This window comes from Rhinoderma darwinii, chromosome 3 (genome assembly GCF_050947455.1).
Source record: "Rhinoderma darwinii isolate aRhiDar2 chromosome 3, aRhiDar2.hap1, whole genome shotgun sequence".
In the NCBI taxonomy this organism is placed as follows: Eukaryota; Metazoa; Chordata; class Amphibia; order Anura; family Rhinodermatidae; genus Rhinoderma; species Rhinoderma darwinii.
The window spans coordinates 311,737,122-311,753,924 of record NC_134689.1 but is presented as its reverse complement, the minus strand read 5'-3'; the positions used below and the strand labels follow the sequence as shown (position 1 = coordinate 311,753,924).

Genomic DNA, 16,803 nt, shown 5'->3' with positions numbered 1-16,803 from the left:
CAAAACATAATGTTTCCACCTCCATGCTTGACAGTGGGGACGGTGTTCTTTGGGTCATTGGCAGCATTTCTCTTCCTCCAAACACGGCGAGTTGAGTTAATGCCAAAGAGCTAAATTTTAGTCTCATCTGACCACAGCACCTTCTCCCAATTACTCTCAGAATCATCCAGATGTTCATTTGCAAACTTCAGACGGGCCTGTACATGTGCCTTCTTGAGCAGGGGGACCTTGCGGGCACTGCAGGATTTTAATCCATTACGGCATAATGTGTTACCAATGGTTTTCTTGGTGACTGTGGTCCCAGCTGCCTTGAGATCATTAACAAGTTCCCCCCGTGTAGTTTTCGGCTGAGCTCTCACCTTCCTCAGGGTCAAGGATACCGCACGAGGTGAGATTTTGCATGGAGCCCCAGATCGATGTCGATTGACAGTCATTTTGTATGTCTTCCATTTTCTTACTATTGCACCAACAGTTGTCTCCTTCTCACCCAGCGTCTTACTTATGGTTTTGTAGCCCATTCCAGCCTTGTGCAGGTCTATGATCTTGTCCCTGACATCCTTAGAAAGCTCTTTGGTCTTGCCCATGTTGTAGAGGTTAGAGTCAGACTGATTAATTGAGTCTGAGGACAGGAGTCTTTTATACAGGTGACCATTTACGACAGCTGTCTTTAATGCAGGCACCAAGTTGATTTGGAGCGTGTAACTGGTCTGGAGGAGGCTGAACTCTTAATGGTTGGTAGGGGATCAAATACTTATTTCTCTGTGCACAATGCAAATAAATATATATAATTTTGACTATGTGATCTTCTGTTTTTTTTTTTACATATAATCTATCTCTCACTGGTAAAATTAACCTAGCCTAAAAATTCTAGACTGTTCATGTCTTTGACAGTGGGCAAACTTACAAAATCAGCAAGGGATTAAATACTTATTTCCTTCACTGTATATATACCATCTTTTTCACCATCACGGAGTGCTGTGGGACTTACTTCTATATTTACCTACATCCCCTGGATCAGGATTACCTGTCTGCACCCAATACCATCTTGGAATCGAAATTTGGGTGCTGCTGCTTTTCTATTTGTTTGTGTATATATAGTACTTAGATATATATAGTATTTAGATATATATGTTTATATTTGTTTACCTTAATTGAACAATGGACATGCTTTGACTTTCTAATATACCATCTTTTAAGATCTAGTCCATAAGTGCTGCTCTCAGGAACTCTGTCTACAGACATATACAATAATCTTAGTGGTTTACGCACGTTTCCCACTAATATTGACAGCAGCTCTGTCATAGTTCTATTACAGACCACAAATAAAGTAAAACCATAATCAATTAAGCAATAAGGCACCTCAAGATAGATCATCAATATTCAGTTACTGCCCTATAAGGGCACGGCCAGACGTGGCAGAGTTTTTCTGCTGCAAATGTTGGCGCAGATTTGGGGCATTTACGCAACGAATCTGCACCAACATTTGCATATTTGACAGGTAATTCAGACGTTGCAGATTACACAGTGGACTTGCCACAGATTTCAGTTTTTGCATTGCAAAGGCTGAAATCCGCAGTGAATTTCTGCTTCTTCTCCGCAACAGTCAGTGCAAGCTGTGGAGGGGAAATTCTGCACCGCAGTCTATGGTCCGCTGCAGAGTTTTCCGCAACGTCTGAACTACCTTCCCTAAAAATGTTTTCAAACAACTGTAAAAAACGGCCGCAGGAGAATTCCACTGCGGGCTGTCCGCAGTGGAATTCCACAGCAATTCCGCCACGTCTGGCCGTGCCCTTAGACTCTGCAGATAACGTAGAGTACCACCCCTGGCCAAAGTGACCTCACTCAGGAACCTTACCCTGAAATGTCATAGACTTCCCTAAACCTGTCCAGATGTGTTCCCTAAATAAGATACAATGATAATTTGGGGACTCTTGTAAAATGACTAAGACATAGTTGTGTGTAAACAGGAGCATATGGCAACAATCACTTGGCTCTGCAGAGCTACTCACTGAACCTGTCCTCTTGGATAGCGCTCCACTATAGGTGGCTCATATCTAGTGCTGATGTTGGCTAAAGGCTAGAGATTGTTGGCATAGGCTTCCACCAAGGGATTATTGACACCAGAAGTGTCTGTAAACAGTCTATATGTCTCCTTGCATAGAAATGGCATGTATTAACTGAACAGGGATGTTGACGGAGTAGTCAGGGATAAAAGTTATAGAAAACATAATTTTTAAAACATGTTGGACTATTATAATATCTGTGAAGCGGACTCGTAAGTTGGCTCACCTGATCAGGATGATAACAGATGGAGTTTGGGCCATTGCTCCAATCATGCTGCAAACACACATCACACACAGGAATGTGAGAAAAGCCTCCTGACATCCAGGGCTGGGACATTTTCCAGGAACCACTGTATTATTCTCCACAGGGACAGATGTGACACATAAACAGCCAGTAAAATTCTAGATAAAAAAAAAACAAAAAACCCAGCACGGAGGTTATGCAAGCATTGCAAGATGTGTTTGTATTAAATGCACAAATTTCTGGAAATGTTATCAAGCTCAGCTGCCAAATTGTAACTAACAGTGCATAAGAGCCTAGTCATTTTGTTGGACATTATTTATATCCATAACCCACTGTCCACACATGTACAATATATACTTTATTTATAATCATTGGAACACGTATCTGTGGAAGTAAAATAGTTGTGTAATTCTATCTAGATGACAAAGTTTGGTAATACAAAAGCTGGCGAGTGCTGTCCTCCATCTGACTGTAAATAAACAATATCATTTATAACATTTTAGTTCACTTTATGTAGCCCAACACAAATGTTGTTCAGGTTTGGCAACGTAGCTGTTGATCAGTATAATAGCAACACAGCACCACTTGTTGACAGCATACTAAAACTGCAATGCAATTCCACATTTGGTGATAGAACCTTTTAGGAATAACAAAAAGACACTAAATATGAAAAAACTTGTTATCTCTCCAGAAATTATCTTTTTATAATTTAAATTCCTACTCCACCATCAACTCTATCACCCCAATAAATGTGTTTTTACAGTGCAAATGACCCTGTTACTTCTTAAAAATGACAATCATGAAGTTCCTGCAGTAAGAAGAGGGGAAGGAACAAAAAGGTCTTTGGGCACATTAAACAGGGAAAATAATGGCCCTACTGTAGTCTGCTAAAAGATCTGACATTGTACTAAATATGTTTTTTCTGGACCAACTGTGGTTGGTACTAACTGACTAGCTGAGCTTGTCCCTTGAGGGCCTGTAAATTTTTAAATATTTTTCAAGATTGAAATGTTGCTGCATGGAATAGGTACTAGGTATAGTTGTAGTTGTAGGGCTTAGCCAATCTATGCCTGTGTATGCCCGTATATTTAAACCCATGCCTATCTGCTTATATATGTATGGTTTAAACCAAACATCTTACTATTGTTTCTTGTGTGCTTATGCTTAGGCTTCATGCACACAACTTTATGGATCTGTGTTTTATAGTTTGATAATACACACCCATAGAAGTCTATTGGTCCATACTGTACCTCTGTGTGCCCCTGATTTCAGACTAAAAATGTCCATATTCCATGGACATTCTGTCCTAGAAGTATAGAGGTACCTCACAAAGACCCCATATGGTGGTACAAGGAGTGCCTACCGCACCATAAAATGCAACCGTAGGTACCCCGTGTGCAACCACAAGGCCTCTGTACACATAGCTATGCTTAGGCTATGTGGAGACTTTTTTATATTTTCACACAGTTATTTTTATGTACTTACTGTATAACTGTCAAACTGTTATATCCTGGGATTGAAGGGGCAACAGCGTTGCTTTAGCGCTGCATTCCCTTCAATGTTATTAACTACTCAGCGGCGCTTCTGCTACAAAGCAGGTAACCACATATTGAATGTCTATACATCTTTCCTTCTTTTTTCCACTACTGCCCTGACTATCTGAATGTTCATAATTACCTTGTTACCAAGTTTACAAGATTTGTCCCTAGAAATTTTTGACCCTGGACAAATACGTTTTAGGAAATGCTTTTCTAGTGTCGACCAACTGCTCAGAAATTTCACATCCTCCTAATGTTAAATAAATACATTTAATAATCAATTAAATAAACATAATATTTTGGCCAGTTATGTTCCCCATCGGGACTTAAAATAAAAATAGAAATATCAGATAAACAAATATCTGCTCACAAGCAGTGTGTCTATTACAATTCGGAATGCTTTTTAATAATAATTGGAGAACTTTTTGAGTGTGCTCTCCTGTAAAGAGCTTCGCTTGTATGAGCACCTCAGTTAAGCGCAATACTTTTTAAAGCTGATGAAGAAGGCTTCTGGTGAGTGTTGTCCATTACTTTTTTTTTTTAGAAATTTCTATTAAGATATGGGTCGAGGTTGGCCTAAGTATTTGCTTGAGAACAATTTTCTACTTTTATTTATAGTATAATAAGTCAGGTTTTTCGATTGAGTTCCTTCTTGTTTGTGACTCAATTATAGATCTTACCTATGTGTGATGTACCTCTAACCTCTATGAACGAATCTGTATCAGAAAACTTTTCATGCTGGACATACACTGTCAGGAACATATTAGTAGACCATTGATATTTATAACATTATAGACAAAAATACTGTCATGAATTTAAAGAGGCTCTGTCACCACATAAGTGGCCTATCTTGTACATAATGTGATCGGCGCTGTAATGTAGATTACAGCAATGTTTTTTATTTAGAAAAATTATCACTTTTGACAGAGCTATGACCTATTTTAGCTTTATGGAAATGAGTTTCTTAATGGACAACTGGGCGTGTTTTACTATTTGACCAAGTGGGCGTTGTGGAGAGAAGTATATGACGCTGACCAATCAGTGACCAATCAGCGTCATACACTTCTCCCCATTCATTTACACAGCACACAGCGATATAGCTATATCGCTATGTGCAGCCACATAAACACACTATAACGTTACTCAAGTGTCCTGACAGTGAATATACATTACCTCCAGCCAGGATGTCTATTCAGAATTCTGATACTTCTGTAGCGTCTGTGTGAGATTTACAGCAAGTGTAATCTCGTTTTAAATGCCAGGTTACATCGTAAACTCGCGATATTACGCTAGCCTTGCTGTAAATATCACACCGACGCTACAGAAATGTCAGGATTCTGAATAGACATCACGTCCTGGCTGGAGGTAAAGTATATTCATTGTCAGAACACTTGAGTAACGCTATAGTGTGTGTATGTGGGTGCACATAGCGATATAGCTATATCGCTATGTGCTGTGTAAATGAATGGGGAGAAGTGTATGGAACTGATTGGTCACTGATTGGTCAGCGTCATACACTCCTCTGTACAACGCCCACTTGGTCAAAAAGTAAAACACGCCCAGTTGTCCATTAAGAAACTCATTAGCATAAAGCTAAAATAGGTCATAACTCCGTCAAAAATGATAGTTTTTCAAAATAAAAAAACACTGCTGTAATCTACATTATAGCGCCGATCACATTATGTACAAGATAGGCCACTTATAATGTGGTGACAGAGCCTCTATAAGCCAGAATGGAAAAGGAGCGATCTACCTGCTGAAAAGCTTTATGGTTAAAACAGCCATGCCCAAGCCAGTAGATTAATTTTTCTTTACACATAACATATTACATATAACAGTGTTTCTCAAACTGTGAGTTTCCCACAGTTGTTGGTGAGGTGCAGTAGGGGAAATAGTTTTGACAGGAGTCATCATATGCTACTCAAGCCTTTTTCTCTCTGGCTGCACCAGTCTCTGGTCTTATTTTATTTTGATATTAAATGGCGTTCAGGAGACAAAATTAAGGTGAAGTTTTAATTTTTGGCATGGACAACACTGGTAAGACCCAGGTATCACTATGTTCTGGTTGGTAAGGCCCCAGTAGAAAAAGGTTGAGAAGCTCTAACATATTATATCATAGCATTCTATGCCACCTCACTTACTGGGTTGTTCATAGATAAATAGCCTATTGAATGTATTTGTTTAGGTGAAACACTGTACCGCAAGTGTGTGTTCATACTTAACAGTATGGTTGCAGATTTTTGTGCAGATTCAACACTGAAAATCTGCACATTTTTCAGTACAAAACATGTGGATGGAGTTTTCCAAAGACCAAGCACACATTATAGAAAAAAATCTGTTAATATCCTCAATGATACCACATTTCTTATATGCAATGTCCTTTTAATTATTGTATGTTTTATTATGTAGTGAACTAATAAAGTATTCATTATTTTTTTAATGATTTGTGCGGAGTGTGAGCTTGTTCTGTGGGTTTTGTATGCTCAGCTCACTGTTGCAGAAATTTTGTGGGTTGCAATGTAAGGTAACGTGGGGATTTTGCTGTGGATTTTGCAGCAGATTCATTGCACATTTTCTACACATTCGTGGCAAAATCCATTGTGGAAAATATACTCCTCATCAGTGCTTATGGTGCAGCCTTATGATGAAGGAAGCATGCTGGACATTTACTGCTCATACTGAAGAGAAATAACAGACACTAGAAAAAAACCACAGAGCTACACCGGTGCCAAGAAGTTTCCACTCTTATTTCCTTTACATACACAAACAAATTGAAGCAGCATAAGGTTACAATGAGATATATCTAAGAACTGAGTAACTCTAATACCTAGTCCATTTGCAGAAAGGTAATTTGTCACTCAGGGTTATATTTGTAAAAAGCTCAAATAAAATTCCAATTGTCACAACTTTTATCGATTATTCGCTAAATTCACGGCATGACACAGGGACATACAGTTAGGTCCAGAATTATTTGGACAGTGACACAATCTTCATGATTTGGGCTCTGCATGCCACCACATTTGATTTAAAATGAAACAACAGAGATGCAATTGAAGTGTAGACTTTCAGGTTTAATTCAAAGGGTTGAACAAAAATATCCTGTGAAACGTTTAGGAATTGCAACCATTTTCCTACACAGCCTCCTCATTTCAGGGGCTCAAAAGTAATTGGACAAATTAACATTACCATAAATAAAATGTTTTTTTTAATACTTTGTAGAGAATCCTTTGCAGGCAATGGCTGCCTGAAGTATTGAACCCATGGACATCACCAAACGCTGGGTTTCCTCCTTTGTGATGCTTTGCCCGGCCTTTACTGCAGCTGTCTTCAGTTGTTGCTTGTTTGTGGGTCTTTCTGCCTTAAGTTTTGTCTTAAGCAAGTGAAATGCATGCTCGAACGGGTTGAGATCTGGTGGTTGACTTGGCCATTGCAGAATATTCCACTTCTTTGACTTAAAAAACTCCTGGGTTACTTTCGCGATATGTTTTGGGTCATTGTCCATCTGTACTGTGAAGCGACGTCCAATCAACCTTGCTGCCTTTGGTTGAATCTGAGCAGAAAGTATATCCCTGAACACTTCAGAATTCATCCGGCTGCTTCTGTCTTCAGTCACATCATCAATAAACACTGGTGACCCATTACCTTTGGCAGCTATGCATGTCCATGCCATCACACTGCCTCCACCATGTTTTACAGACGATGTGGTGTGCTTTGGATGATGAGCCGGTCCAAGCCTTCTCCATACTTTCTTCCTCCCATCATTCTGGTACAGGTTGATTTTAGTTTCATCTGTCCAAAGAATTCTATTCCAGAACAGGGCTAGCTTCTTTAGATCATGTTTGGCAAAGTCTAATCTGGCCTTTCAATTTTTGAGGCTGATTAATGGTTTGCACCTTGTGGTGAACCCTCTGTATTTGCTCTCATGAAGTCTTCTCTTTATGGTAGACTTAGATTCCGATACACCTACTTTCAGGAGAGTGTTCTTCAATTGGGTAGATGTTGTGAAGGGGTTTTTCTTCACCATGGAAAGGATTGTGTGATCATCCACCACTGTTGTCTTCCGTGGACGTCCAGGCCTTTTGGAGTACACGAGATCACCAGTGAACTCTTTTTTTTTTTTTTCAAGAATGTACCAAACTGTTGATTTAGGGTAGTATATTTCAGTGAAATATATATATAAAAAACTGAATATTTATTGGAGAGAGCTACTTGATATGAAGAAAAGGCAGATGAGTAATGATGAGTTGATTTATTATGCAACGCGTTTCAACGCAGGACATGCGTCTTCGTGAGGCAAAGAAATCGGTATAACAGAGCAGCACAGTGTACATATATTAAATCAACTCATGATTACTTATCTGCCTTTTCTTCATATCAAGTAGCGTTCTCCAATAAATATCCAGTTTTTTATATATATATTTCACTGAAATATACTACCCTTACTCTCCTGCGGCTCAATCACATTGATGCCGGTACCTGGATACGGAAAGCTGCAACCTGGCTTCATCTAACGGACCTTTACATTAAGCTGTACCTGCCAGTACTAGCTTTTATGGTGAGCACTATCACCTATCTTTACTTGTCAGTACCCTATCTTTTAAGGTTTATCTTGCACCATGTGGCGCTGTGTACGTTTTTCTCTCTTCATAAACTGTTGATTTGGCCACTCCTAACATTTGTGCTATCTCTCTGATGGATTTCTTAATTTTTATCAGCCTAATGATGATCTGTTTCACTTTCATTGACAGCTGCTTTGACCTCATGTTGTGGGTTCCCAGCAACAGCTTCCAAATGCAAATGCCACACCTGGAATCAACTCCAGACCTTTTACCTGCTTAATGAGGGAAAATACCATGCAGCCCATTAAATAGCTTTTGAAATAATTGTCTAATTACCTTTGGTCCCTTGAAAAAGAGGCAGCTACATATTAAATAGCTGTAATTCCTAAACCCTTCCTCAACGGATGACTTGTCCACTGGATAGGTCATCAGTATATGATCTGTGGGGGTCCAACACCTGGACCCCGCAACGATCAGCTGCTCTGGTGGCCTCTCGGCACCGGACAGCCATGCCGGAAGCATTTGGCTCCGGTTACGGAATAGCGGCCGAGCTGCAGTACTGCAGCTCTGCTCCCATTCAAGTGAATAGGAGCAGAGCGGCAGTTCTGCAGCACGGCCGCTATGCAATGTAAAGAGCCAACTGCTTCCGACTCTGTACATTGCATACCACGCAATGACATCCAGCTCCCACAGGCAGTCGGACCCCCACAGATCATATATTGATGACCTATCCGGTAGATCAGTTGTCTGGTAGTGGACAACCCCTTTAATGTAGCAGGCACGTGCAACAAACTAAGTCCCAATCCCAAATTGAAAACTGTCAGCAACAAAAGGAAATGCAAGAAAGGCAGCCAAATGCTATATGAGGCTTTGTACGCACTGTACTTGGGCAATATGCTTGTCGTATACGTTTGGAAATGCTCCATCTATTCCTGCAGCTGACACCAGCAGGGAGGAAGTAAAGGACTGCAGCATTTTTTTAATTCCAGATGAGAAACTTGTATGTACACACTGAGATACAAATCCTAAGGGATTTTTAAATGGATCATTAGAGGTACACTAGAAGACAATTCTGTCATAGAATTTATGACTGCTCAGACCAGTCGTACACTGTAGGAGAGTTTTCTAAGGGCAGCATTTTCACAAAGAGCAAAGTACCATTTTTTGTGAATTTGGCACACACCAATTACAAATTGCAAAATTTTCGCTCATGAAAACTGTTGCCAAAATGCACTTTTTATTAACGTGCCTCATTATCCCCTAAATTATAACACAGGCTAATACATAGCCATTGCTACAGACCCGTGTCACCTTACTACAACATTCAACTCACCTTTGAATATTTCAGTTACGGAGGTAATGAGGAGCCAGTAAATTGTGTCTGCACTAGAGAGAAATGTATGTGCACCATGAAGGTAAACAGTCTGTTGGTAATGAATGGAAGATGAGAAAATTATCAATGAATCAGCATGCATTTTATTCCCAGCCTGTAATTCACTCAATAAGATGAAGACCTGGGTAGTGGGAAATTGCTACCTGGGACTTAATGCTGTATTTAAATTAAGCTATCCTTGAGAATACATTGTAAGAATAAACAGAATTGAAGATTGCAGATTACACCTGAATCTATGAACATTGACACAGTGCATAAATATATCTTATAGGTACTATATTAACCGGTACAGCATATGATGTATAAATATTTTGTATGAACTTACTGCCTTTGTGCAGCCGGCAAAGCAAGCAGACATGTAAGTGATTCCATCAGCACCACAAACAGGAGAGAACGAGTCATTCTGACATTCACAATCACTATTGCAGGGAGGGAAGTGATCCATTGTGGTCCCTGTGGGAGAGCTGAATGAGAAGAACAAAAATCTAAATTTACCTGTATACAATGAATACGGAGATATAAAGGAAAAACAAGTTGGACTGATGTTTCCAAATATTAGTTTAATCGGAACGAATAAAGTCTCCAGAGGCCAATTATAGGATTCAACGTTGGGATAAATTCTGTGAAATTTACCGTTTGTGTGAAAGACATAATTTTACAGGATCATATGATAATCGGTCTTCTAAAACGATGAGGTTGCTACAGCAACAATACCAACATTGAAGGCTACGGTCATTAATTGGGTAACTGGACCCTGTATTAATGCAATGCATACACTGTTTTCTTAAAGAGGACCGGTTACCTCTCCTGACATGTCTCTTTCAGTAAATATTTGTATTCCTCATGAAATAAAAATGCTGGAGCACATTTTCTTAGGACTCAGTATTATACGGTTCTTCTGATATTCATCCTGGAAATGTATGAATAAATTGACAACTGGGCGTCAAAGGGGGTTTTCCACGTTCTGCTGACGTTCCACCGGATAGGTCATCAGTATATGATCGGTGCAGGTCCAGGGCCGGGTCTGACCCCCCGACCCTGTACCGATCAGCTGATTCGACTGCCTCCAGGCACCGGATGTTTTGAACGGTATACAGTAGTTGGAGCCGGAAGCAGATGGCTCCGACCACTGCATAGCGGCCAATCGGCTGAACTGCGGCTATGCTCCTATTCACTTGAATAGGGGCAGAGCTGCAGTATTGCAGCTCGACCACTATTCTTTGACTGGAGCCAACTGCTTCCGGCAATATCGTGCGATGACCGGAGGCAGTCACAACAGCTGATCGGTGCAGGGTCCAGGTGTCGGACCCGCACCAATCATATACTCGTGATCTATCCGGTGGATAGATCATCAGTTGTCAGAACATGGAAAACCCATTTAACATCCCCTTGTCAGCATAGTCTCCCTAGAAAGTCTGACACTGTTAGCAATGATTGGACAATATCATAGAGTGTAAGGAAATGCCCAATTATTGAGAGGAATGGTAGCACAATAACAGAGGAACACAATATTCTAAGAAAAGATGCTCCAGAATTTTTATTTTATGGGAATTACAAGTATTTTACTAAAACAGACATGTCAGGAGAGTTGTCAGATCCTCTTTAACCAACCAGGCTGAACATGAATGTGAATTACAACCTTGAGACCCTACTTAGCATGACTGTACAGCAGCATACTGTTGTCCACAGTGTGAGATATGCCTGTTCTTCAACACCTATACATCTCAATCAGTATTGCACAGATCATGACAAAAGCAGAGTGTGATATTTATTTTTCCAAAAAGTAAAGATTTAATTTTATTGTAAGAACAAGTGATTGTTAACCCCCTAATACTTGTCTGATTATCCAACCAGACTGAACATTGAATAAGGTCATTTGTGCTATGAATAGATGCCGTTCATAAAACCCTATTATCAATAGTGTGACACTCGGATATTGTGGTAATTTATTCCCTTTCAATTTGCATTCCATTCATGGGTGTATGGGTGTTATAAGGCTTCTATACGCACAGTGTATTTATAGATCCAGGACTGGTCTTAAGAGTGTGCGACCTGTGCCACCTGTCCCTACAGAAGAGGGCACCACTGGGTCTGATCATCTGGGTACTCAGAGCTTGCAGCCCGGATCCCACACTTCATGCTCGAAACTATGGAAAGGCAGCTACATTCCCTACTTTATTGTTTGGACTGCATTATTTAGGCAACTTTCTGGCAGCGTTATCAGGGCGCTTTACAGCAATGTTATTTGGACACTGTATGATTGTATTTTATGGGCACTATATGGTAAACCATACGGTGGGGCGGGGGTGTCAATAGAAGGTACTGCACAGGCACCAACTAGCCTAAGTCTGGCCCTGTGCACATCTATTCTACTGTGTTACTTGTATTTACCGGCCTTAAACACATGATCTGTACTTCATCAGTTTTCTTCAGACAGATTATGGGCCATAAACACATTTCATTGTTAAGGTATAGGAAAAGCCTTCTACAGTTGATTATTTCCATTACCAGTTTCTCTCTTTCATTGTCGTTTTATAAACCAGCTGGAACCATTCACAAGTAACAGTTGTAACGTATGAGTCAGGGATAACATTGGTTACAATCTCTCACTTTATCAAGTTCCATTATAAGCATTGTAGCAAAGAAGCAGCCCGCTATACTGTAAAAGGGCATGTACGACATGTATGCAGATTCAAGCAAGAAAAGGACTCAACAGCTTTTCCGTTTTTTTCAAGGCAGCCAATTCTGATATGTAGCAGTTATAATCTACCTCTGTATCTGCAAAGTATGCTTTCAATGAAGTTCTATCTCCACTGTATGCATAGTACAGATTATTACAGGGGTGGTGGGGACCTCCTTTTTGCAGGCACCGTAGGACTAGTAAACAAGAGGAGAACTATGCAAGACGTATGCTCCCTTCTCAATAAGAGTCCTCATGTCCTGGGATAGAGTTGTGAGATAGTATGAACAACTACCAGAAGGTCAGTTCAATCGTGAGTAGCACAAATAGAGTATAGCACCTGCCATCACCAGAGGTGTAAATTGAAGATCTTACACTCCAATGTAAAATCCATTTAGCCAAAACTATTACGCATCATTTTAAGTACTGGTCTCCCCATATGAGGTATATAATCCTTTTGGGCCACCTCAGTCTCCAGGGACCGAGTGTGATTGCAACCCCTACAGCCCCTAGAGCTCCATCACTGGCAATTGAAATTTTGCTGCTGTACTTCAGTCATTTAAGATAGTGAATATTTTTACACTGCCTCCTACAAGCCATGAGAAGACACTCCACTTCACAAGTGAAAACACTTGCAAAACAGATTCCTAGAACAGTTTTTAAACATTTTTTATATCCACATTGTTGTGCATAACATAATAAAGTGAGAATATACAATTCGCACATAAAATGTGCAGACTATATGGGCCAGTAAGTCACGGTGTGCCGCCAGCATTTACGTTTTTGTGATGGAACATGGAGCAGGACATTACAGCAACCTTTTTATGTTTATCGTAAACATCTTTTTTGGCATGTAATAAAACTGAGAATAAAGAGGATAAATACCCGTGTCTTTTGTTTGTCTCATAGCTTTTTTATCCCTGTCGTCTGCTAAAAAAAAATCTACATAACTTAAGATGACTAAACGTGGCATGTCCAGACTGCAGCATGGAAGAGATTTATGTGAGCCCAGCAATAAGAAGAGGATAGTGTCAGTTTTAGCTTTGCTATTTTATAATGAACGTCCTAAAACATTGGCTGCTTGTGTTTAACGGCTTGTTCTGCAGGGCCCGTGTTATACAGAGGCGCGGCTATAAAATCATTTAGTGACATCTGTTTCATCCAATGAATTAGGTAAACTTGACCTTAATGTAACGTTAAAATGCATCACTGAGTAGCTAATATACAAAGAATGTAAAAAAAAACACATGCTTTGCTATAATAGGAATAGTACTCACAAGTTTCCATAGGGAACAGTCACTCCAGCTACTGGACCGGTGTCACAGCCCAAGAAGAGAAAGGACACGTAGCATGCAGTGGACACCAGATTGACTAACATTGCCATTCTAATCGCTCCCAGGGCAGACAGACTTAATTTCTTCACAAGTAATCCACCAAGGAAAATGCCTAAGCATGCACATGGTATTGCGGTCATCCCTAAGAGAAGACAAAAACATTGTTACTATAGTCTATTTCTTAAAGGGGTTAAACAATTTTCTGTCAATCAAGCGTAAGGGTGTTCTCCAATTTTTGAAACCATCCTAAAGGAGTCCCCCATAGCAAAATATCAACCTTGTAATTTAATTACCGTAGTAATTCCCCACCAGTGCCTTATAAATGGCACGTTACTGTAGCCAGAAGCAATTGGCTGCAGCAGTCACGTGATGTCTTCATGGATGACACATCACTATGAAGAGAAGTAATTTTCCAACTTCCAAATCCATTCCATGTGAATATTTTGTGAATGCAGAAGTATTGCCCGGACCCCTTAGATACCCAAATTATCAGAGAATCTACAGTATGGTGGCCTTACCAAATAGTGACTACTTATTCAGGCAACTATTTATTGAGTGTCAATGAAACATTCAGGTTTAAAAAAAATCACAGCATGCCCTAAGATGTGTGCCAATTTATTTCTACCACATGTAAATTGGGTTTTGTAAAAAAAACAAAAAACCTCATGTATTTACCTCCCTAGTGCAGGCGCCCTTGTCCTATAAGATTTGCAGGCTTGCAGTATAGGATCTACTTATCCCAGCTTAGACCAGGCATTCACTACAATAACTACTCTCTGCACCTTCCATCTTTAACATGTCTTTTCATTCTACTTTCATTGTGACTGATGGCTTGTCTACTTTATAGTTTAATATAGGACGTACAGAATGGATAAATGTTGAAATTACATTTTTTAAGAAGTCAAATTACAAAAGGTCACTGGAATAAATCCAATTTGCACCTAGACACTTCACAGTTGTCTTTTGCTAGATTAAGCAATATGTAGACAAGAAAGGCAAAGTCATGTCTTTTAGCCCCTTATTCTCACTGTCCTAAAATATGGATTGGGGAAGGGTCAATCAGCCGAAATTAAGACATGACCCTATTATTATGCATTTATTCTGGAACTGCACTTCAGCCTCATAATATGATGTCACCAAGCCATTAAATATAATATTTTATAGTTATGGATCAATGACAAAGTGCCCTACAGAAAACTAAAGTCAATACAACAGTTGTGGAATTTCCTTAATGCGGTACCTACTATTATTTTTTTCATATTTTTTTTATTTTTTGGGTCTTCCTCTCACCTAGCAGTTGATTGGCAGAAGAGGTTGTCAGATTGAACTGTTGTTCTAGATATTTTCCCAGGAATGCTGCAAAACCAGCGACCACAGCTATCTCCATGCAAGCTGCGAGAACGATGCAGGTGAACACAGGGTTGGATAACAAGTGCTTTGTGACTTTTGGAATGACTGAAAGAGAAGAATACATATGGTTGGATCATTTTTGCATATGTAAGCAGGTTGCCTATTGTTTAGAATCTATATAGATGTTTCAACATTGTAGAAAATGATATCATACATTTCAATAGTGACAAGTATGTTAATTAAAGGGCTACTCCAATGTGAATAATTCTTATTTTGTGAGATGATTCCACGATGATAAGCTGATAGTTTGAAAGGTTGAAAAAAATACATATTTCTATCTAGGTTAGCTTATTCTCCTCCATGGTTGATCCAGATGAAGACAAAAAAAAAACAATTAGACAGAAGCCAAATATTCCTAATTTAGAGGTGGAAAAAAATCCTTCCCGACTCCAAATTTGGCAATCAGAACAAATACCTGGATCAATGACCCATCTGCAGTAATCTAGTGAACATAATTTGTAATATTGTTACTATCAAGAAAGCCATCCAGGCCCCTTTTAAACTCTTTACCCATTAACCATGACAACTTCCTCTGGCAGAGAGTTCCATAGTCTCCTTGCTCTTACAGTAAAGAATCCACATCTATGTTTGTGTAAAAACCTTCTTTCCTCTAGACATAGTGGATGCCCCCTTGTTAATGACCAAGCTATTTTTTACGTTTTTCCATCATCTCATTCAAAGAGCTATAACTTTTTTATTTTTGCGTTGACATAGCTGTATAAGGTCTTGTTGTTTGTGGGACAAGTTGTAATTTTTAATAGCACCATTTTGGGATACATAGAATTTATTGATTAACTTTTATTAACTTTTTTGCGGGGGAATAGAAAAAAAATGCAATTTCACCACACTTTTTTGCGTCCTAAATTTACGCCGTTTACCGTGTGTTATAAATAACACAATAACTTTATTCAGCGGGTTGTTATAATTGCAACGATACCAAATTAATATAGATTTTTTTATGTTTTACTACTTTTACACAGTAAAAATACTTTTTTTTTAATTATTTGTTTTTGTGTCTCCATATTTGAAGAGACATAACTTTTTTATTTTTTCGCCGATGCAGTTGTATGAGGCCTTTTTTTTTGTGCGACGACATGTAGTTTTTATTGGTACCATTTTGGAGTAGATGCAACTTTTTGATCACTTTTTGTCAAATTTTTTTAAGGCAGGATTCAAAGAAAACAGCAATTTTTGCATTGTTTTTTATTTTATTTTTTACGACATTCACCGTGCGGGTTAAATTATGTAATATCTTTATAGCTAGGGTCGTTATGGACGCGGCGATACCAAATATGTGTAACTTTTTTTACTTTATTTTGTTTCTTAATAATAAAGCAGTTTGTAAGGGGAAAAAGTGGGTTTTTCTTTTTTTAAAACTTTTTTTTTTAACTTTTTTACTAGTCCCACTAGGGGACTTCACTATGAGATCGTCCGATCGCATTTATAATACACTGCAATACTTTTGTATTGCAGTGTATTACTGTCTGTAAAACGGACAGGCATCTGCTAGGCCATGCCTCTGGCATGACCTAGCAGGCATTCACTACAGGCAGACCTGCCATAGAACACACAGACACTCGGC

The 16,803-nt window shown here is 39.2% G+C and overlaps 1 protein-coding gene across 1 annotated transcript in view; it reads right to left on the bottom strand.

Annotated features, from left to right (window-relative positions):
* SLCO3A1 (solute carrier organic anion transporter family member 3A1) overlaps positions 1-16,803 on the bottom strand; it is a 375,458-nt gene that overhangs the window by 60,550 nt on the left and 298,105 nt on the right. Inside the window, exons 5-8 of the mRNA XM_075858217.1 lie at positions 15,102-15,266; positions 13,755-13,953; positions 10,123-10,261; positions 2,290-2,465 (exon numbers count right to left, since the gene is read on the bottom strand). Coding sequence (XP_075714332.1) covers positions 2,290-2,465; positions 10,123-10,261; positions 13,755-13,953; positions 15,102-15,266 — 679 coding nt within the window. The remainder of the gene's footprint in view (positions 1-2,289; positions 2,466-10,122; positions 10,262-13,754; positions 13,954-15,101; positions 15,267-16,803) is intronic.